The 23487-nt window shown below is 34.3% G+C and overlaps 1 protein-coding gene across 3 annotated transcripts in view; it reads left to right on the top strand.

The window, feature by feature from the left end:
* LOC118197654 (rap guanine nucleotide exchange factor 2-like) overlaps positions 1-23487 on the top strand; it is a 303724-nt gene that overhangs the window by 46806 nt on the left and 233431 nt on the right. For 2 of the 3 annotated variants that reach the window (XM_085821203.1, XM_085821202.1), the window contains exon 1: positions 12033-12783. The exons of the other annotated variant lie outside the window; for it this stretch is intronic. In XM_085821203.1, coding sequence (XP_085677329.1) covers positions 12662-12783 — 122 coding nt within the window. In that variant the 5' untranslated portion in view covers positions 12033-12661. Of the gene's footprint in view, positions 1-12032; positions 12784-23487 lie in introns of those variants that run through there. 3 annotated transcript variants of the gene reach the window in all.

Genomic DNA, 23487 nt, shown 5'->3' with positions numbered 1-23487 from the left:
TGTTTGTTGCTGCCTTCATTGATTTTCTTGAAGAACTTACATCTTCGTTTACAAGCAGTAACACGAAGTTTAAAAGTGTAGGTTTGCTCCTTTGAATGTCTGAAATCGTTGACTGCCCAACACCGCGTTTTGGTGTTAATTTGTTTTTTTAAATTCTGAAAGCGATTCGGATAATCGGCGATTCGATTAGTGGGAGTTCGGATAATTGGAGTCGTGCTTCAATAGTTTCTAGAAATTTTTAGACTTTATGGTGCTTTGATGACTGCTTTTGTTGATCAAGATCAATCTACCGCTCTTTTAATATTTCATTCTTCCTCCTTTCACCCAACTCATTTTTATCTCTCATTTATCTCATTTTCTTATTTCTCAAAATAAATTTCATCTACAAATTAGAAAAAATTTGTCTTCAATTGAGTATTTCATTTGCTACTTTGTACCTTTTTCTTCAATTTTATATCATACCCTTCTAAGGTTTCTCACTTTTTTTGTCTAAGATGGACGTCGAAGAACTTAGCGATGTATCGCTGAATTCGAATAACTAAAGATGTAGGCTCAAGAAGGGTTAAACTACCTTTATTTCACTAAATAAGAATAACAGTTGGCCCCTTTCTCGGGCTTACAACAAAGCCTCCATTCGGATTTGAACCCAAAATAAGAACTAAGAAACTAAACAATAACTAAAGGAGACCTGTTGTCGCAGTTGTTGTTGCTTATGCTCACTTGCCTGACGCAGTCAGCCCAAACCCACGAAATTCCTCGTGGCAAGGAACGCTAGAATACGTCTGCCGTTGGCAACAGCCTTGAGCACCATTCAGGTGACAGCGCGATTTAGTTCAGTTCCGCCCCAATTTTGATAGACAGCACATCGAGTGGGACGGGTCCGAGGGTCTCCCACCCCTCTCCCCTTCCACCAAACCACACGACAGGGTTTTCGGCTCGCCACATATTTAGAGTGCCGCCATGCCGCACCGACACTATACACTTACAAACATCCATACCTTCTCCGGGATTCGAACCCTGTCCCTTCGGCATGGCAATCAACTACGCTAGCCACTGTACTAGAGAAATATATCTCTAGTGAGGAAATAAGTTTAAATGAAGTGCAGCAAAAAGTTTGTATAAATTAATAGGCCGTACAAGGAAGTCATATGGTTTCCATAACAGATTTTTTTTTTTACTTCCTTGTACGAAGTAAAAAGGAAGTATTGTAATCGCGAAAAGTTTCAGGCAGCATATTTCGACGAAAATATCCATTTTGATCGCTATCGATTGCAATTTAACGATGTATTTGCGTGATATCTGTACGTAAGGACAGAATAAAATACTCGTTTCCTTCAAAAAAATTATAAAACTGCTTTAAAATGAATTCTGAAGAGAATTTTTCGTGGCGTCTGTACGAACGTATGTACATATCTCGCATAACTGAAAAACGAGTAGCCTCAGAACGTTGAAATTTTGCATATAGGACTGCTATAACATGTAGATGTGCATCTCGTATTTTGGTCGCAATCGGCCGCACCAAACGTATAAAAATATATTTATATATATATCCACTCTGTTACCCGGCTCAATGATCTCAGTTTCTTTAGTCTTATATGTTTGCAAATTGTACATTTTTTGCTTTAAAAATGATTGTATTATGTTGTTTTTATCTTCCGGTTAAGGTTTTTATGCCTTTAGTAAATCTGTATACAATATTTTGAGAATTTTCAACAATTTTAAAGTTGTCTAAGTGCCGCTAAGTCTTTGTTTTTTTTTTTTTTTATGGCGGATATTGATGTTTACATTTGAAACATGAGACTAGTGGATTTGTTGCCAATCTAGAGAAACTTAGTTACGCAACGACAAAGATAATGCCTTCATTTATTATTGCGAATTAAATCATGCTTAATCCTTTCTGGAATTTTTTCGAGGAAATAAGTGTTTAAGATTTACTTCGTAATTTTTAATATAGATATTTTGAGTTTTTACGTATTTTTGCCTTCTCGCGAAGTGAGAACTGAATTAACTGAATGAGAAATACTCAATCGTCTGTGAAAAACTGTTTCTTTTTTGTTTTGTTTGCTTAATTTCTTTTATACATCATTCTAGCTTTATTATAGTATTTGAATAGAACATGTGGCAACGATTAGATAATTCTATTCTTTAAATGATATAAATTTTGTGCATTGTGAGTTATAATATGAACGAAATATAATACTGTTAACTGAATCTAGCGCCAGAGTGTCGCTATGGTAAACAAATACTAGAGTGAATTTTAAAGAATGCATTTATTCTATTGTGGTTTATGCGCTGTCGGCGAAGTAGATTTAATTCAGTCCAATAAGTTTAAATGAAATGCAAGAAAAAATGCGTATAATTTAATATTCCGTACAAGGAATTCATGTGGTGTACACTTCAGATTTTTTTCTTCAGTTGTCAAAAGCCCCAAAAAGAGGCTAAAGGAGTTAAACCATTCATAATGCCTAAACATCCCAAAATTTGGAAATTATGTTATTGCCAAAAGCTTTCGTCGATAGTATCATCGTAAGTCGTTCAAAATGTTGAACCAATCAGTAAATTGTTAGAAAACTAAGCGAATTACGAACACTAATAAAGTTGCGGGCGCTCGCTGCGTCAAAATAGTTGAGCGTAGGTTTTAAAACTAAAACTGAAACACTTCCATCCCTTACTTAAAGGTGAACATTTCCATCGTAAAATCACCAAAAATTGGCTATACAGCACTAAAACGAAAACTAAAAATTACAATAACAAATAGAAAAAAGTTCTGAAAGCTTTAAGATTATATATTACGCCCAAAGGGGAAATTTTTTCCCCACTGGGGATTGAAAAGGTGATTGGAAAAGTGATACAGACATTCAAAATCATTTGACATCTTTGCATTGCTACTCAACTAACGTAATATCAGTAAGAAATGTAAAGAAACCTCGAGCATAAAACATCCGTGCTTGAAGGATGCACGTGGTGTAAATGTTAAATGGAACGCTTTGAAATCCGTTGTTAATCAAAAATTTGTTAGATTTTTACAAAATATGAAGCAGGTAACAAAACAAATTCCAAATTTGGGCTTCCAGATGCCCGTATTCGAGTGGAGGACTACGTTATTCGAAATTGGATGTCTCTAGGTACCGTTGTTTTTTCGCAGTGCGAGATACATACATACATTCATGCAGATTCTTCATCATTTAATTCTTTTAATTATAGCACAGGGCGGTAATATTTGATGGTAACAATTTGAAAAGTGAAACGCCGTTTTTTAGTGAGCCTGTAAGATTTTTGAAAGCAAGTAAGATGAAAAATGAATCGCCTTCGCCGGGAATCGAACCACGGACCTCTGAAATACCGGCTCAGCATGCTGACCACTACACCACAAAGGCAGGCTGAAAAATACCTTATGTACTCCCCCTTCCCTTTAAAGGGCGACTGAGGTTTTTTGAGGGAACCCAATCGCCAAATTCTGGGTGAGGAGAATCATCATCCAACACCCTTTTAGTTCGAGCGCCAATGTAGAGACCTTAGAATTTTTGGAAACAGGCAAGGTGAAAAATGAGCAATCGCCTTCGCCGGGAATCGAACCACGGACCTCTGAAAAGCCGGCTCAGTGTGCTGACCACGAAGCCATGCTAGGAAGGCGGGAGAAATACCTTATAAGCCAAATCAAAATGCCAAAACGAAATTAATACCCTTCTGGGCAAATTACCACCTCTGGGCTAAAAACAAGAAATATTTACTTTTTTGATCATAATGCTAATAATTCGCCACACTACATTACTGACCAAATTTGAGAATAAGTATTTTGAAGAAGAGGAATTAAGACAAGTTAGAGTAAAATAAGGAAAAAAAAAAAAAAAAAAAACAGGAATAACTGCATCCTTTCACTACTCGATTAATTGTATCATTTCCATTCATGCAGCGATTTTAGCAAATCGTCTAAAAAAAGGATTGTATGAAAGGATAAAGCCAGCTGGAGATGATCCATCAGCTAATTGTCTGCCAAATAAAAACTGGGCTTATAAGCTTAGAGATAAGAAATAGCAAACAGAAAAACTACAGAGAATTCTAAGAAAATACTCTTTTCGCTGCTTTCAAATGTCCCCGTATCCTGGATTTCAGGTTTATTTTTAAATTGCCTCCATCCTACATTCCCCTTAGTTTGGAAAAACTGGTCTCAATTTGGCATTCAGAGTTAAGTTACTAGATTTGGCTTATTTATCGCTCACTTTCTCCTTGATTTTATATTGGTATGATGCGTTTCAGTATTTTATAAAGTTCTCTTCTAGTGGGTAGCCAAACTGTATGTTAGTAGAGGCCGCATATAGGACTTCGAGAAATCTGAAATGCCGCAATAGGCATTTGTACTATATTAAAAGGGATAAAACAGTTTTTGAACAAAAAGTACATTTTGCAATTAATACGATTATTTAGTATAAATATGTATAAATTTATAATTCTTGTTACCCTTATTTTTGGTAAGTTTGTTCGAGAAAGTATATTCCCAATTTAAATTATTATGCGATATATTAAATTTTTTTCAGATAAAAAAATAAGGATTTTTTATTTTCTTTCGATTTTTGTCTCTTCTGATTATGATTATAAATGTCAACTGATTTTTAATAGGAGTAAACTCTTAAAAAATAAATAAAAATAAAAACATGAAAAAAAAATCTGAAAGCTTTCAGATTTTATATTACGCCCGAAGTGTGTTACCTTTATTTATTAAATATCATGTTCTTCGCACTTAAGGGGACTCATACACCTTAAACCCCTCATGATCTTCGAATATGTGACTGTTGCAAGAATTGGAATATTTTATTTATTTTAAAAGCAATTACTTCCAACTTTTTACAGCTGACTACATAATATAGCTGCTTTGGAAACTAGCAACCAGAAAGTTTGTGTTGCCACAAATATTTTTGTACTTTAATCCTCTTTGTGACAAAATATTTCGCCGTGTTTCCACCTTGCGCGCATGATATTTTAAAAATGGCTGATGGTACATACTTTAAATTTTATAGAATTCTTTATATGGGCACTATTTTCTAATTGAACCAACAATCTGATGAATATTTTAATATTGAAAACTTTTATGGGCGAAAACATTAAAACTTTTTTTAATAAAATACATTTTATAAACCCAACTCGAAATAAAATAAAAATTTAACATGAAATTTTTAGAATTTTAGGTTCACAGTAGTTTCCAAATGTTATAAAAGCTATATATTAAATATGGAATTAAATTACGAAATAGAATGTTTTAAACTGTGCGCGCAAGTTGGAAACATGACAAAAAATGTTGTCACAAATCGGATTAAATTATAAAAATATTTGTGGCAACACAAAATTTCTGATTACTATTTCGGAAAGCAGCTATATTATGTACACAGCTGTAAAACGTTGGTAGTAATTGCTTTTAAAATAAATAAGTTATTCCAATTCTTGCAACAGTCACCTATTGGAATATCTTATGAGTTTTAAGGTGTACGAGTCCCCTTAAACCCTAAAATTCAATTCAACAGCAATATCACAAAATATTTTTAAAAAATGCTGTAGTGTTCCTCCCTTTTATCTATTAACTAAGTGTGGATGAACCTAATGAACAGCTAAGCGAATAATCAGAAATAGAAACGTAAACTCAAGAACGTTACTTACCCTTTATTGTTCACAATAAAGATATACAGCCGGCCTCTTTCTCAGAGCGTTCAGCCAAGCCTCCACTAGGCTTAAACTCAAAAGCGTAAGAAATAAAAACTAACTAAAGAGATTTAGCCGAAGCTAACACAAATTTAAACTAGTTGGGCCCTAAATACCCCATTAGCTAGCGAAGCTATCGAGGGCACTTAATATAGCCGAACGTAGTAACAGCTTAGAGAGACATACCCAAAAAGCAAACGCGCGCTATTCAGAAACTCTGATTCTCTCTCTCTCGAAACATCGACTTGAATACTACTCCTCGTTTGCATTTAACGCGATTCTAAAAACTCATTCGTGTAAGGAATTGTCAGCTGATATCAGGAGAGGTAGGAAAGATGCATTAAACTTAAAAATGACTGTTATAAACTTAGGATATGTCTTCAGAAGTTCCGATACATAGTCTCGCGCGCTGGAGATAATTTTTTTTTTTGGTATAGTGTATTAATTGCATAAATTAAGTATTTGCATAAACTTAAAAATAATTGTTATAAACGTAGGATAAACCCTACAAAGCATATCTTTAGAATTTACGATACATAGTCTCGCGCTCTGGAGATAAACATTTTTTTTTTTTTTTTTTTGGTACAGTGTATTAATTGCATAAATTAAGTATTTGCATATACTTAAAAATAATTGAATTATGTTGTTCTTATCTTCCGGTTAAGGTTTTTATGCCTTTAGTAAATCTGTATGCGATATCTTTAGAACTGTCAACAATTTTAAAGTTGTTTAAGTGCCGCTAAGCCTTTTTTTTTATGGCGGCCATTGATTGTTTACATTTAAAACAGCGGACTAGTGGATTTGTTGCCAATCTAGAGAAACTTAGCTTCGCAACAACAAAGATAACGCCTGTATTTATTATTCCGAATTAAATCATGCTTAATCCTTTCAAGAATTTTGTCGAGGAAATAAGTGTTTAAGATTTACTTCGTAATTTTTAATACAGATATTTTGAGTTTTTATGTATTTTTGTCTTGTCGCGAAGTGAGAACTGAGGTAATTGAATGAGAAACACTGAATCGTCTGTGAAAAACTGTTTCTTTTTTGTTTTGTTTGCTTAATTTTTTTATACATCGTTCTAGTTTATTATAGTATTTGAATAGAACATGTGGCAACGATTAGATAATTTTTTAAATGATATAAATTTTGTGCTTTCTGAATTCTAATATGAACGAAATAAAACACGGCTAAGTGAACCTAGCGCCAGAGTGATGCTATGGTAAACAAAGAGAGTGAATTTTAAAGAATGCATTTATTCTGTTGTGGTTTATGCGCTGTCGGCGAAGTAGATTTAATTCAATCCAATAAGTTTAAATGAAATGCAAGAAAAAATGCGTATAATTTAACATTTCGTGCAAGGAAATCATGCGGCGTACATATCAGATTTTTTGGTACAGTGTTGTCATTGCTTGCTTTCAAATCTTTGAGTTTGTTAGTCAAAAATTCCCTAAAGTTTTACAAAATGTGAAATAGATGATAAAACAAACACCAAATTCCAAAGTTGGGCTTCCATATGCCCATATCAAATTCAAAATTGGATGTGTCTATAGGTACCGTTGTTTTCTCACAATGCGAGAGACATTCACGCAGATTCTTCATTATTTAATTTCTTTAAATATAACACAGGGCTGTAATATTTGGCGGCAATAATTTGAAAAGTGTAACGCCGTTTTATAGCCCTTCTGGGCAAACTGCCCCTTTGGGCTAAAACAAAACAAGAAACAAAAAAAAAAAAAAAAAAAAGAAAGAAAGAAAAGAAAAGGGAAAAGGAAAAAAAGAAAAAGAAAATCTGAAAGGATTCAGCTTTTAACGTCACCCCGGAGGATTTCTTAAGACTTTTGATCCTTCTCTGTGTGAATCGCAGCTTACTAGTCTGCTCATTCCAACTAACAATCCTGCTAATTTAGCTTTAAGATGGCAATTTTTTTTTTGTCTTTTTAGCTTTATTATTAAGCATCACTTTCTTTTCACTTATGCCACATAAAATGGAACAGCAAAATCACAAACTATTTAAAAACAGCATATCTTTAGAACTCCCTATAGAGCGTTAGTGGTTGCCATACTTTTTTTATATTCTCTGTATTACTTCTTTAGAAACTAGCCGCTTTAAAAGAGCTATCATTAAAAGGGAAAAAGATATAAAACGATTTTAATGAATCAACTAATGTCATTTCAGAAGAATATTTAATATTTCTAATTATATTCCATTTAAATGCATTTTAATTGGAATCAATCAGAGTGAAAAACAGAACAAAACATTTTTAAGAACTGCATTTATTACTTTTTCAATCAATTCGTTTGCTACTCATTAACAGAAATTAAATTTTTAAGTTAGGTATCTTACGCTTGAGACGCAACACGCTAGTGCGTGAAGATAATTAGTGAGTAGTATAATTGGCGTCCGAACTAAAAAATGGTGGATGATGATTCCTCACCACCAGAATTGGGCGAGTGGGTCCCCTAATCCCCATTCGCCCTTTAAAAGGGGACATATATAAGGTATTTTCTCCCTCCTTTCTGCATGCGTTCGTGGTGTAACGGTAGCACACTTGGCGCATATTTGAGAGATCCGGGTTCGAGTTCCGGCGAGGGCATTGCTCATTTATCACGTCTCCGGCATAAAAAAATGACTATATAAATTGACTGGGCATAAAAATGACTATATAAAATGACTATATATAAAGTATGAAGTGAATACGAACGAACCTGTTTTCTTTAGATAGTCTTCCACGAAAACGTCCTTTTCTTTAAATGGATAGCTCTTGTTTATTTTGCTATAAGCTAGCAAGCAAACGTATAAGAAAAGTGTAGAGATATGCATTCATTATTTTTAGTACATTTTACCAAATTAATCAAATGTTCAGAAATAATAAATTCTGCAACTGATGAACATTTTAATTTTTAATTTCTCGGAAGAAGTTCATTTATAATGGGAGGTTGAGTCGATTTCTTACTGTAATTTATTTTATTTTTTATTGCTATTAGTTTCGAACCTCAATTTTCGTTCTTTTCGCTGATGAACATTTTAATTTTTAATTTCTCGGAAGAAGAAGTTCATTTATAATGGGAGGTTGAGTCGATTTCTTACTGTAATTTATTTTATTTTTTATTGCTATTAGTTTCGAACCTCAATTTTCGTTCTTTTCGCTGATGAACATTTTAATTTTTAATTTCTCGGAAGAAGAAGTTCATTTATAATGGGAGGTTGAGTCGATTTCTTACTGTAATTTATTTTATTTTTTATTGCTATTAGTTTCGAACCTCAATTTTCGTTCTTTTCGCTGATGAATTTTCGTTCAATTTTCGTTCTTTTCGCATTTTAATTTTTAATTTCTCGGAAGAAGAAGTTCATTTATAATGGGAGGTTGAGTCGATTTCTTACTGTAATTTATTTTATTTTTTATTGCTATTAGTTTCGAACCTCAATTTTCGTTCTTTTCGCTGATGAACATTTTAATTTTTAATTTCTCGGAAGAAGAAGTTCATTTATAATGGGAGGTTGAGTCGATTTCTTACTGTAATTTATTTTATTTTTTATTGCTATTAGTTTCGAACCTCAATTTTCGTTCTTTTCGCTGATGAACATTTTAATTTTTAATTTCTCGGAAGAAGAAGTTCATTTATAATGGGAGGTTGAGTCGATTTCTTACTGTAATTTATTTTATTTTTTATTGCTACTAGTTTCGAACCTCAATTTTCGTTCTTTTCGCTGATGAACATTTTAATTTTTAATTTCTCGGAAGAAGAAGTTCATTTATAATGGGAGGTTGAGTCGATTTCTTACTGTAATTTATTTTATTTTTTATTGCTATTAGTTTCGAGCCTCAATTTTCGTTCTTTTCACTCACGTTTCAAATAAGAAATGCCACAAAACATCTGCTAACCGAAAAGAAAAAGCATTTATCACTTGAAAAACGACTGAAAGTGTTACGTGAAAGCAACAAACGAAATCGGGAAAAGGAAGAATATCGGTTTAAACCCAAACGATCTAGGAAACAAAATTGGGAGGAAAAGGAGCCCTTTTCGGGACGTTAAAACCGTAACCATAGCAGACTTTTTAAATTCTTTTATTATTATTATTATTATTGTGCTAAAATGATTATTCAATTACTAATCATACTCGTAATTCAGGAAGATTCTGCTTAACCGGAGGTGAATTTACAGGGTCGTAAGCGGGCTTCGTAATAGAAGAGGCTTCCTTGAAAAATAGTAAACCTTTTCTGAATCTTAAATTGAGGGTACTTAGAATTTTATACACGTTTGGCCTCCCGTTTCTTACGTAGCCATTAAACGCAAAGTTAACTAAAAGGGTTAAATTAGGAATTCTTTTTTTAGTCCAAAGGGATTTGAATCCCGAAGGACTATTAGTTTCGTTTTGGCATTTTGCGTCGGACTCATAAATGTCGGTTCACTTTTCAAACTGTTGCCACAAAATGTTAGAGTCCTGCATTATATTTGAAGAAATTAAATAATGAAAAATCTGCATAAATGTTTGTATATTTCTCGTATTGTGATAAAACAACGGTACATAGAGTCATCGAATTTTGAATAACGTAATCCTCCAACGAATATGAGCATGTGGAAGACCCAATTTGAAATTTGAAATTTGTTTTAGGATCGATTTCCTATTTTTTAAAACTTTGACGAATTTTTGATTAACAAACTCAAGGATTTCAAAGCGAGCAATGGCAACGTTGTGCAGAAAAAACATTTTTATCTCCAGCGCGTGAGTCTCTGTATCGGAAATTCTAATGATAGGCTCGTTTTAAAACTATTTTGCGATATTGCTGTTGCACTGGATCTTATGGTTTAAGTGCGAGGAACATGATATTTAATAAAGAAAGTTAACACACAAAATGTTAAAAAACGCCCCTTTGGACGTAATTTAAAATCTGAAACATTTCAGATTTTTTTTATTTATTTATTTATTTGTTTTTCTTTCAGCACTTTTCACTTCCTTGTACGAAGAAAAGGAAGTATTGTAATCGCGAAAATTTTCGGGTATTTGAACGAAAATATCCATTTTGACCGATATATACACCCACGCTGTTACTCGGCTCCGTGAACTCAGTTCTTTTTTTATTCTTATATGTTCAACAATTTAGCGTGATATTAATTATTTTTGTACCAATTTTAATTTTAAACTCTTTGACTCTTTTGGTCCCATTTGGATTTTTGTCATACTTCGATTCCTTTTTTATTTTTATTCTTTAATTCATACATATAATAACTTTGAGCCCAAAGGGCCAATTTGCCCACAAAGGCTATTAATTTCGTTCTGGCATTTTGCGTTGTCCATTGTAAATGTCGGCTCACTTTTCAAATTGTTGCCACCAAATATTGGAACCCTGCATTATATTTAAAGAAATTAAATAATGAAGAATCTGCATGAATATTTATCGCACCATAAAAAAACAGCGGTACCTAAAGACATCAAATTTTGAGTAACGTGGTCCTTCATTCCAATATGGGCATCTGGAAGCCCAAAATTTGGAATTTGTTTTCTTATCTATTTCATATTTTGTAAAGTATGAGTTTTTGATTAAGAAACTCAACGATTTCAAAGCGAGCCATGACAAAACTGTACAAAAAATAAATAAATAAATAAAATTAAATAAATAAATATAATAAATAAATAAAATAAAATAAAAAATTTAAAAAATAAATAAATATCTTCAGTACGCGAGACTGTTTATCGGAAATTCTAAAGGTATACTCTTTTAAATATTTTGTGATATTGTCGTTGAATTGAATTTTATGGTTTAAGTGCGAAAAACGTGATATTAAATAATTAAAGGTAACGCACAAAACGCTAAAAAGCGTTAAAAATATAAAAAATTACAAATTTATAAATAATAATAATAATAAAGAAAAATATATTTTTTATTTATTATTACTGTTATTTTAAATACCCTTCATTAATTTAATATATTACTGTTTCTTCGTAACTAATGCTTCAACGCCCAACGCATCCCATAATAACGAGAGAAATGTAACATTCACATCGTTGTGAGAAAGCCGAAATAAGTTTATTTTTTGAAAAGTGCGTTTCGGAAAAATTTGCAATTTGAATCGAAAATGTGCCGTCACCGCCTCAAGTGACAACCCTAAAAACATCTGGAAGTGACGTTGCAGCGTAGTCGTATTCGTTTGGGTAAAAACTAAAGCGGAAAAAAGACTAACTAAGGAAAACGCTGACTCCCACTAAGAAGAGTCATTTGTGGGGGCGATCCGCAAAAAGCTAAGAAACAAACAAATAAGTAAATAAAGTTAAAAAAAAGGGGGGGCGGAAAGTGGGAATACTAGCTTTTGCATTTCCTACCCGGAGGGTTTCTCGTGCACATGTATCTGCCAAGCGATGTGGCTTTTACTGATTTTTGAAAAGTTTTTAAGAACATTTGTTTGGCGTTTCGATTAAATTCTGTTTTTTCGCTTTTGTCAATAACTGGCAGTTCAAATGAAATTTAAATAATCAGTTTTTTGCTTCTACATGTAATATTCCAGAATACTTTAAGAATGAATCTTAGTTGATCTTGATGGCACGGTAAACGTTTAGATTTAGGTTAGTTGATCAAAAATTGCTTTCTCAAGATCCAGCTGACAAAAACATGTTGGCCATTTTTATCTAATAAGAGCGGCATTTGCAGAAGTCGATTAATTAGAACATGAGATTAAAAATTACAGCTATCTTTTCATCTTCGCATAGAGTGAAGCGACTGTTGTTGATAAAATATTTTCTCTAAATATAGTAATACCATTGGGAACAGATATTATCTTCATTCAGTTATCGTCTGCGATCGTTGACCTGCTGAAGGATAACAAGCCGCCGTGGAATTTTTTGAAATAACTTTATTATGTGCTTGAGCGAGAAAGTGTGGTTTCCGCCGTAGTGAAATTTTGTTATAAAACGTTCTTTCAAGGAGACATATTCAAGATCGCAAATATGGAAACTAGGATTATTCGGAAATAAATGAAATATTTTTCCAAGATTTCGAAGAATACGCACGATTTCCAGCTAAACATGATGCATCCGACCAAAGGAGAAATGGATAAAGTTCTTCGAGAACTGACGTCGAATTCGAAATTTTTAAAGTAAGTTAAAATATAACTTTATGCGATTTTTTCTGTTTTAGAGAAACTAATGTATCTCTGTTCAATCCTCTTCTTTTTTAGAAGTAAATTTATGCAATTCTGCTTATAACTGAATTTAAGGTATGTTTTATTGCCAGTAAAAGTATGTTTGAAAGTAATAAAGTAATAAGTTTATAAAGTATGTTTTCTAGAATGTAAAGAATAATTTAAGAATAAGTTGTTTTTAAAGTTATTTTCCGAAAGAATTATTTTAAACAAAATTACTTTTTTCTCTATATATATGTTACCGTGAAAGACCGAAATTGGAGAATGTCAACATTCATTAAATAGTACGTCGGTGAAAGATCGAATATTGCATTACATTCTTGTACATTCGGACGCTCATCGGTGTATGTCGACAATCACAGATATGCTCTTGTGTAGGTCGAAAAGAGAGGTCATAAAATGTCAAAATAGTTTAGGTTGTTGCAATAAATAAGATTTGAATCACACAATTTAGTAAGTTTTTTATTATTATTATTTTATTTTCTCATTTAGAACGTACTGTATAATTAAGTAAGTTTTTAACTTCTATTATTTTCCTTTCTTATTTTGAATGTACTGTGTATTTTAAGTTCTTATATTCCTAAGTTCTTATTTTAAGTCTCAAGTGCGTTTTCTCGCGACTGAATAACGGAGAAAAAAATGTAATATTCTTATATGTTCAACATTCACCATTTGTACATAGTGAATGTCGACATTGACCGTCGTAAGTCAGAAATAAGAGTATTTGGAAAATATTTCGGACATACACCAAGCGACTATGTGAATGTTGACATTCACCGGTAAAAGTCGACGTTCTCCAGATTTCGATGTTTCGCCGTAACATATATACAGTGGCTCACAAAAGTGTTCGGACACTTAAGAGTTTCAGTCAAATGTTGCTTTATTCCTTAATAAAAATTAATATTTTAGAATGAAATTTTTTTAACAATATCTATAAATTTCTCTTAGCAAAACTACATTCACTATTTTATGAACATATTAAAACTCTTTTTTGAAAATCAATAAAAAGAAAATAACTCAAAAGTTACATCACAAAAGAAAAAAATCTGTACACATTAGTAAATGTGTGTATAGTAAATAAATTAGTATTTTGTAGTATGTACTGCAATATTTATGACAGCATTCAAATGTCTGTCCATAAAGTTCACCAGTTTTTTGTGACATCTGCATTCAATTCACCAGTTTTTTTGTAATATCATCTTTGTTCCTCCATTCTTCCATCATTACTGTTTTTAGACCGGTTTTTGTTTTAATGTTGTGTCCTTGTACTCTAATCTCTAAATTTCTCCCCAAATGTGTTATGCTGGGTTTAAACCTGATGAGTGAGGTAGTATTTTCAGTACTTGTGGACAATTATGGACTCAAATGGCGAACATTGAGGGCCGTGTGCATGGGATCGTTGCCCTGATAAAAAATCAAGTTGTTTCCAGTATCTAAATTTTGGGCAGATAATTTTAAATTATCTTTTAAAATATTTAAATAAAAATCATGGTTCATTGTGCCACAAATAAATACTAAATTATTTAATCCTCATGCTGATACGCACCCCTCATACAGGACAGGACAGGAACAAGTACAGGGGGCACGACGCCATCGCCATTGACAAAAATGGTATAGCCCCCATGCACTACCTCTCTACAAGTACAGGGGGCACCACGCCATCGCCATTGACAAAAATGGTATAGCCCCCATGCACTACCTCTCTAGCGTACCGCCCCTTCCACAGGGGACCTGATTACGGCAAACATAGGACATAGCATTAACAACATATAAGGCATAGCACAACATACTGTTACAACATACTTCGACACATAGTATCAGGGTCAATGTTCCTTCTTACCTTCTTCGGGAACATACAAGGACCTGACTCGGAACAGAGAGCTTACTAAAGCTATGTTCACTAATTGTGGTAAGTAGACAGGATACAGACGGAGGGTATACAAAACCCTTTATTTTTCTCTATATACAAGAACTTCCGTACTTCGGAATACAATGACCCTCCACTCGGGGTCTAACGTAAAAGATATCAAAATAAAACTAAACTCTAATTTAACTTTAGAATAATAAACGTGGAAGATTGGCCTTATAATAACAGGAAGCGTATGTAGTACAGAGACTGTGAACACTACAATACGTTTGAATTTATCAAGAGGATTAAAACCTCTGGCCTGGAAGGCAAACAGCAACTGCGTAGCTTCTAAGGTAAGCGGTTGCTTAGACTCACTGCTTCCTCTCTCTCGCTTGGCAAAAGGCCACCACTTAAATACTTGGCGATCGCCAAACTTTGCATAAAAACCTTAACGCTTATAATTCTGGCCGGAAGTAGAAAATAAGAAGTGATAGTAAAGATTTAAAATAAAATAAACGTTAGTAAAACTTAAGATCCTTACAATAGGACATAGCATTAACATACTGTTACAGATTATTTACAATGCAAGAAGTTATGTTCATTATAGAGCTTGTTGGTTTTGGCACAAAACCTTCCACAGGGGACCTGATTACGGTTAACATAGGACATAGCACTAGCAACGTATAGGACACAGCACAACATACTGTTACAACATACACATAGGACATAACATTATCATACTTACTATTACAGATTATTTACAGTGCAAGAAGTTATATGTTCATTTTAGAGCTTGTTGGTTTTGGCATATGCTTTATGATACCTAGGGTGTTATATCTGAATTATGTATTGAATGTTGTAGTGCGATAATTAGGTAGGTAGTGTTCCATTTGGTACAAGTTCAGTGTTCAGAGTTTAGTGCTCCGTGGGTGCACTACTTTAACATGTACTTTGATATATTATTGCACTTGAATTATTGCACTTGATGCACTGGTCAGCTGTTTCAGTTCCCATATGAAATTGGTACGTTCTACCTGGTGTAGATTCAGCTACCTGTTTAAGGTGGTGTTTGACGAGTTGAAGGCACCTCTGCGACGATACACTTCTCCTCTTGTGGAACACCTCCACTGCCATGCTTTGCTGTTCCAACCAAGGTCTTAGAATTAAGCTCCTTATATTTTTTTCCTCCAATTATATGCCCAACAGAACTAAAAAAGTTAAATTTGCTTTTACCTGCTGTGACGTCGTGGATGCTTCAGTGAAACGGAATCAACACTGGTATTGGTGATGCATCACTTTAATTACACAACATAACACAGATACAACATTTAATTAATACATTTAGAAAAACTTGAGTACATATCCCGAGTTGGTGACACGATCAGAGACGTTAACGAAGATAGCGCTCGTCATCACTGGACAAATTTAGTCTCCACACCTCAGCTCGCTGGCGGAGCTTCCCAAACTGTTCTCTAACAGGCGTCTCACAGAAATCTCATCCCTTTACGCATGCGTATTCCTCAGTTAAGTCGTTGCCATTCACAGTTCTTTAAAATAGGCGTTAAAATGAATTACAGTACTCGTAATGTGAGGAGTTTGCTAACGACGTTCTCTCTAGTCAAGAGCATCATAGGTCTTTCTAGTAGAGTTCAGGAGCGTTCTTTACACTGCATTAAGACATGATTCTATTACGCTTTGGGCTTATTTACCATTGATTTTTAAAGGAAATCCTAAGTTTTCTATTTTTTTGCTTTTCTAAAACATTTTCTTTTGTTTCCAAGGTCTGAGTACTCTTAGAACAGTTTTAAATGAAATTTGAAGTAGAAAAGATTTTAGTAAATTCCGTAACACTCAAACATGGCATTTTTAACAGATTTTCTAACTATAAATCTCTGATCACGTTGAGTCACATCGAGTCGAACAACTTCTCACTTAATTTTGGATTCGATTTTCTTCTTTAAAGCATTTTATCACATGTACTGTGTCGTAGAATGGAATAAATTTCCTCATCCAGCGATATTCCGAATCGAATTTCCATCTTAATGATTAAAAAATGATCAATTTTCAAATGCTGTTCGTTGTTTCCTTACGCCTACGAACTGTTTTTATATATTAAATAAAATATAACGAAGTAAGCGAGTAAAAAAGCCTAACAATTTTTAAACGTCACCAAAATGCAAAAATAAAGAAAAAGGTGGTGAACGATCATTTTATTTATGTATGAAATTTTACGAAAATGTTTCGGTGTACGATCACTTCTGTGGCGTGTTTTGAAAATAAGTCAGCATTAAAAAAATTAAAACGTTTAGTTTTATTCAAAGTCACTTGGAAAGGATATGAAAAAATATTGGGTTTTATAATCGAATTCAATTTCAGGTTACAGCGCGCTTTCTGCAAATTCTTAAAGTGGGCGAACACTTTTGTGAGACACCGTATATAGTAATAGATTTTATTTATTAAAACATTATAGGTCATTCTAAAATGGTTTGTATACATAGCGTGTTTACAAAGTTTTAGGACTAAGCTCTTTAAAATCTGAAAATTGAAGAACAGAAGGTTCTTACATTTTAGCCTGCAATTTAACGTATATTCCGTTATCATCTTCACCATCATTGTCACATTTCACCATCATTACTAAATAAATCATCATCATCATCCATTCCATCTTTCACCAACACCAAACACCCTTGTTGCAGCCCGATTTCCATTTTCTTTGGCAAAATGAATGGCTTTGCGTTTGAAACCAGCACTGTATTTGTTTCTTCTCATGGGAGCCATATTTGCTACTAAAAGGAACACTAGATCAACTGTATCAAGCGGCACTTAATTCCGATTGGCGCCTATTAGGCCACATTAGGACGGAAGCCGTCCTGTTTCATCAGCGTTGTCCATCAATTTCATTATTTAACTGCAGGACTTCAACTCTTCGAAATTTTTCGCCTCTGTGCGGATGTTTACACCACTACTTTATACCAATTAATTGGCCATATGGCATGATAAAAATGGAATGGATTAAAGCTCTTTGTAGCCAAGGCCATTTTTGTGAAAGGAATAGATTAGATTAATTTCAGGGTTGCTAGAGCCTCGAAGAGGTTGGACTTCAACTCCTGCTCCAGTTTTGAGAAAGAGCGCCCCGGGGAAGGGGGGTGGTCCTAACCTCTCCCCTTCCACCAGACCACACGAGAGGACGTCCGTAAATTCTTTATTGTTGCGAACTGAAAGTCTCAATTCCAGAACCTAGACTTACTTATAACGAACTCTTTTTAGGACCTCAAAGCTTAAACTGCATACTGGGCGCTCGTCAAATCTCGGGTGTCGGAGACGACGACAGGGCAGGCATCAAAGACTATGACACCTTGTTCATGGCCGTCACACTACCTACTCAGATGGCCGTAGCCACTATCGTTCGGGACAGCATAGGCTTCCCATTCAGCCGGTAGGAACGGGTTCTTGCTATTGTCATAGTATGATTCTTAGCCAGTGTCGGAGAGGAGTAGTGGGATATGTTAGCTCTGTGCTCAGACTCTTGTAAGCTGCCTTGCCCAGTATAAAATGCCCAAGGCCTTTGGCCAACGGCAGAAGCAACCCCCTGCGTTTGGCCACAATAGTTTCTTTTATCTAATCTAAACTATGTTAAAATCAAGAAGATTAGTCCAAAACAACTTAACAACAGTTCTAACATATCAAAAAACAAAAATTGCCCTGCACATGTTCGAAATCAATATTGGCGAACTGTCATAGAATCCCGAGCCAGATTAAGATTTTTTGAGGCAATGAGCATCTAAAAGATTTTGATGTTTCGCACATTAAGCCAGTTTTTTTCTTCATTCTTCCTCTCTTGATTTTTAGCTGCACCATGCATTCCATAGTAAAACAGGCAATAAACAAAATTTCGGTGACCCCTTTCCTGAACACCGAACACCTTTTCGTGGTTACCCCCTTTCCTTGATGCCGTAAGAACGTGCTTGTATTGCTTAATGTTTTAACTCTGAAAAAACCCCTCTACTATTTCGAACTTCTCAAGGAGAAAAACAAGACATCTATCGTAATGTATTGAACAAAAAAGTAACGAAACAACAAAAAGGAACAATTTCATAAAATTTCTAAAACCAATTGTATGATATAATAAGAAATTGAATAATCAATCAAAACTGATGGGTTTTGAGGGACTGTGAAAGCAGCTTTCAAGGAAAAATCTTATTCACAATCTGAAGAAGTTTATTGGTTTACTGACGGAAGGGAACTTAATTTAAAAAAGGAAATTAAGAATAACGCGGTCTTGGCAAAGCTTTTATCATACTTTAAGAATTTTATGATAAATAACGTTTATTTATTAGTATTCAATATTTTAAAAAAAACTTGTTTAACTATTTGCATCTTAAAAGGAAATTAGGAGATTTTTCTTCGTCCATAATGCTACACGAATATTATTTTTATCATTAGTTAAGGTTTTTTATTATGTTAAAATTAATGTCATTTGTTCTAATGTGTTTTTTTTTCATAAAATTTCTCTGTTTTTTTAGAATTTAATTAAATGAATCAAGAATGTTTGCGATTTATTTCTTAGTTTTTATTCACAACGGGGAAAAATGTGTGCAATGCAATGCAATTAGAAGCTCAAGAAGTTCATTTATATTTGGTGGCTTTTTAAATTTCAGTTAACTTAACTCACAATCAATGTTTTAACCTTAAAAATCCGAAATATAGCGCATTTTAGTTGAATAATTCTTAATAGTTAAATTATTACTGAAAATGCCGTGCAGACGGTTTAGTGGTTAGGGGAGCCTATTGCGGTACCGAAGAGCCCGAGTTCGATTTCCGCAGAAGCCATGGATGTTTGTAAGTGTATAGGGCGGCATGAGGGCACTCTAAATATACGGCGGGTCGAAAGTCCTCTAGTGTGTTCTGGTGGAAGGGTAGAGGGTGGCACCCTCAGTCCCCCCGGGGTGCTATCCCTCAAAACTAGGGTGGAAGTAGAAGTCCAGCCTCTTTGAAGCTCTATTCAGATTTTAAATTACGTCCAAAGGAGAGATTTCTTAACGTTTTATGTGTTACCTTTGTAGAGTCATTAGGATTTTTTTGGAGGCCGGAGACATGAAAAATTAGCAACCGCCATCGCCGGCGAAACGAACCATGGACCTCTGGAATACCGGTCCAGCATTCTACCGTTACACCACAAAGGCACGCTAGAGAAGTATGAGAAATACCTTATATACTCCCCTTTTTAAAGAGCGACTAGGGTTTTAGGGGACCTAGTCGCCAAATCCTGGGTGCGGAGAATCATCATCCACAACCCTTTTAGTTCGGGCGCCACTTGTAGAGTCATTAGGATTTTTTTGGAAGCCGGACAGATGAAAAATTAGCAACCGCCTTCGCCGGGAATCGAACCACGGACCTCTGGAATACCGGCCCAGCGTGCTACCGTTACGCCACGAAGGCACGCTAGGGAAGTGGGAGAAATACCTTATACCTTTATTTATTATATATCATGTTCTACGTACTCAAACCATAAAATTCAGTTCGCCAACAATATCGCAAAATAATATCTAAATGAGCATATTTTTAGAATTTCCGATACAGAGTCTTGCACGCTGGAGATAAAAAGGTTCCTTCCCCCGTACAGTGTTGCCATTGTTCGCTTTCAAATCGTTGAGTTTGTTTCAAAAATTCGTTGAAGTGTTACAAAATATGAAATCGATCATAAAACAAATTTCAAATTCAAATTAGGGCTTCCACATGCCCATATTCGGTGGAAGATTACGTTATACAAAATTGGATGGCGCTAGGTACCGTTGTTTTATCACCATGCGAGAAACATGCATACATTTATGCAGACTCTTCAGTGTTTAATTTCTTTAAATATAATACAGGGCAATGATATTTGGTGATAACAATTTGAAATATAAAACAACGCTTATCGTGAGTTGCAGCAAAATGCCAAAACGAAATCAATAGTCCTTCTAGGCAAATTATCTCTTTGAACTAACAATTAATTAAAAATTCTAGTCTATTCCACCCTTAGAAATTCTTATTTCTTTCAGCAATGGCTACTTTTTTCTGGCTTTCAACTTTTACATTCGATGGTTACTAGAATAATATTACAGTGAACCCTCTCTAACATTCATACTTCCAAATGATTTTGGTTTCCATGAGGAGGCGGTCGCCTTAAGGAGATGCTGTTCAATACTGATGTTCTGATCGGTTTCACAGGTGGTTGGTTGTATTAGGAAAGTGGTCGCAACGCAAGTGCTCACAGTATATAACTTATACTGTGAACACTACTAACTAACTGCGAACTTAAACTAACTTACTATATATTAACTTTTCATCAACTAATTCCTTTAAAAAAGGCTTTAAAAAAGACATATTATTCGGACCAAGACCTAAATTGAAACTAGAACTGATTTGTACGAGTACTCAATCAACTGAGACCCTCTATAATTACGATCATTTGAAACACCGAACTTAATTTAAGAAAATACTGAATCTTCGATCAAAAGAACTTAATACTGAACTTTACAACTTTAGATCTGAAGAACTTTTGATCTATTTTACTTTATTGTACTATTGAACTTTTACTAAATCTTGAAATATTGAACTTTGAATTTCGAATTATTGAAATTTTACTGGACTCTTGAACTATTAAACTTCATACCTATATGCATGTAAATGCCAAGAAGACTGTAAATGACATTCACTGTGATGTAAACATGACTGCAAAATATTCATTGTAAAAATTCTCTATAAACATTTCTCACTAAATAAATTCCACTAAGCTTATATCAGCAATAATGGTTCGGTGCCATTGTTGCTGATATAACGAGAGAGAATTATCGATTTGATGCGATTTCATCAAAAAACATAAAATTAAAAAAAAATATGATTCGAATTTTAAAAACATCGCTTTGAGTTGCCGTGACTCTGTCTAGATGCACCTACTATGTACCCAATTTTGTAGCCCTGGGTCTATTAGCTTACGCGCAGCACAAACGAAAGACACACAGACAGACAGACTCTTCCTTATATATATATATATTTGCCTATATGTGGTAAACAGTAACACGCGACGTAAAACTAATATCAATCAAGAAAACAACAGCGTAGACATATCGATTAATTAAAGCAACGTTGCTGTAATTAGTCCATACGTACGCCTACATACAGCGTGTTTTCTTTCATCAAAATCGTGCACTCATAACATCCTTTGCTCTTCTAGACATTATTAGAGGACGTGAAAATTGTCCTTCGTTGAAAAGAAGTAACCTTTTCCCGAAAGTTCGCAATCAGTTTCTTTCAACAAGTTTCTCAATGTTTACGCGACATGCTGTGCGCTAGACTGCGTTTTCTTCCCGCTTTTATCGAAAACTGTCTGCAGTTGACAGCAAAAGCCCCCACTGAATTCATAGTTTTTGTTCGAGGTTATTCTGCAAAGTACTATTATATTAAATTTAGCTAATTTTGCTGAGAATGTTACACGTGACAGCTGGTGAATGCTGTCAATTAAACGAGATAAGAATGCATTATGTATGACATATATTTTTAACTCTAAATTCTTAAATATAATATTTTTTGTTTTATGGAAAATTCTATGGGAAATACAATATTTTTTGTTCTGTGGGGGGGAAAAAATGACTTAAAATCATTTTAGTTTGCATGTAAGTTTTTAATATATATATGGTGGAAGAGAGATAACGCAGCAGAAATTTAGAAAAAAATTAATTGGCAACGATTAATAATTATTATTAACGTATTCTAAAAGTAATGTAGTTAATATATTTTTAAATCCCGAGTTTTACTGATACCTATAGAAATACAATAAGTCTGAAAAATTACATATTTAAAATATATGCATATATAACACGAAATTAATCAGTGTTTAAGGTATAAATTGCAGGTATAAATTATGTTCATGATGCCCCCCCCTAAAAAAGTTGAAATTTGGAGTTAGTTTACATGTTGCATTCTAACGCTGTGCAACATATAAACATATGAAATGCATGTTGCATAGCATAAACGCTGTGCAGCATAGCGGGTGACCCAAAAGTTTGTTAACATTTCAAAATTTCAATAATTCACTGAATAATGTAGGTAGAGAGGTAAAAACTGGGACACATGTTTGAAATGTCATGGGATTTCTATTGAAAGCAAAAAAAAAAGGGGGGGTGCTTTAAAGTCGCTCAGGCGGTATAGTGGTTAGGGCAGCCTGACTGCGATAGCAAAGGGCACGGATTCGAATCCGGAAGAAGACATGGATGTAAAATTGTCTGTCCCTTCATAGGAGAGAACGGTGGCCGCCTATTAGGTGCCTCAACAATAAAATGGTCACCGCTTCTGGCCTTCGTAGTGGCCAATACCGTTATAAGTAAGTGCCTACCATTTGGTAAAAAAAGGGGGGAGCTTAAAATGGCCAACAAATGGCGCTTCGTAATAATTAGCGTAACAATTGATTTTTAGCAAATAATATGTTCTTTATAACTAATGTTCAACATGTCAGCCGTCATTCGTCAGCAATACCTTCAGACGAAAGACGGTGTTGTTAACAGCACTGTACAACATTTCTGTAGGTAATGTGAGAAACTGCCTGGAATATGGGGTGGAGCGCCATCCTGCATAAAAGTCGTACCATCCAACAGGTGTTTATCAGCCAGACTAGAGATGATGCGACTCTATAACATATCAGCGTACCTCGCATCCGTCACACTGACAATTTGAATGGCAGAATTACGCATTTAATCGAAGAAAAAGAGTCCGATCACGAGTGATGTGATAAATCCACATCGCACCGTGACCAACACTCGGAGGCGAGGATA

The sequence above is a fragment of the Stegodyphus dumicola genome, chromosome 7 (assembly GCF_044657685.1).
Source record: "Stegodyphus dumicola isolate Sdum_Otavi_A_Nest chromosome 7, ASM4465768v1".
Classification (NCBI taxonomy): domain Eukaryota; kingdom Metazoa; phylum Arthropoda; class Arachnida; order Araneae; family Eresidae; genus Stegodyphus; species Stegodyphus dumicola.
Note: the sequence above shows the minus strand (reverse complement) of the source record. Positions and strands in the feature narration are given on the sequence as shown.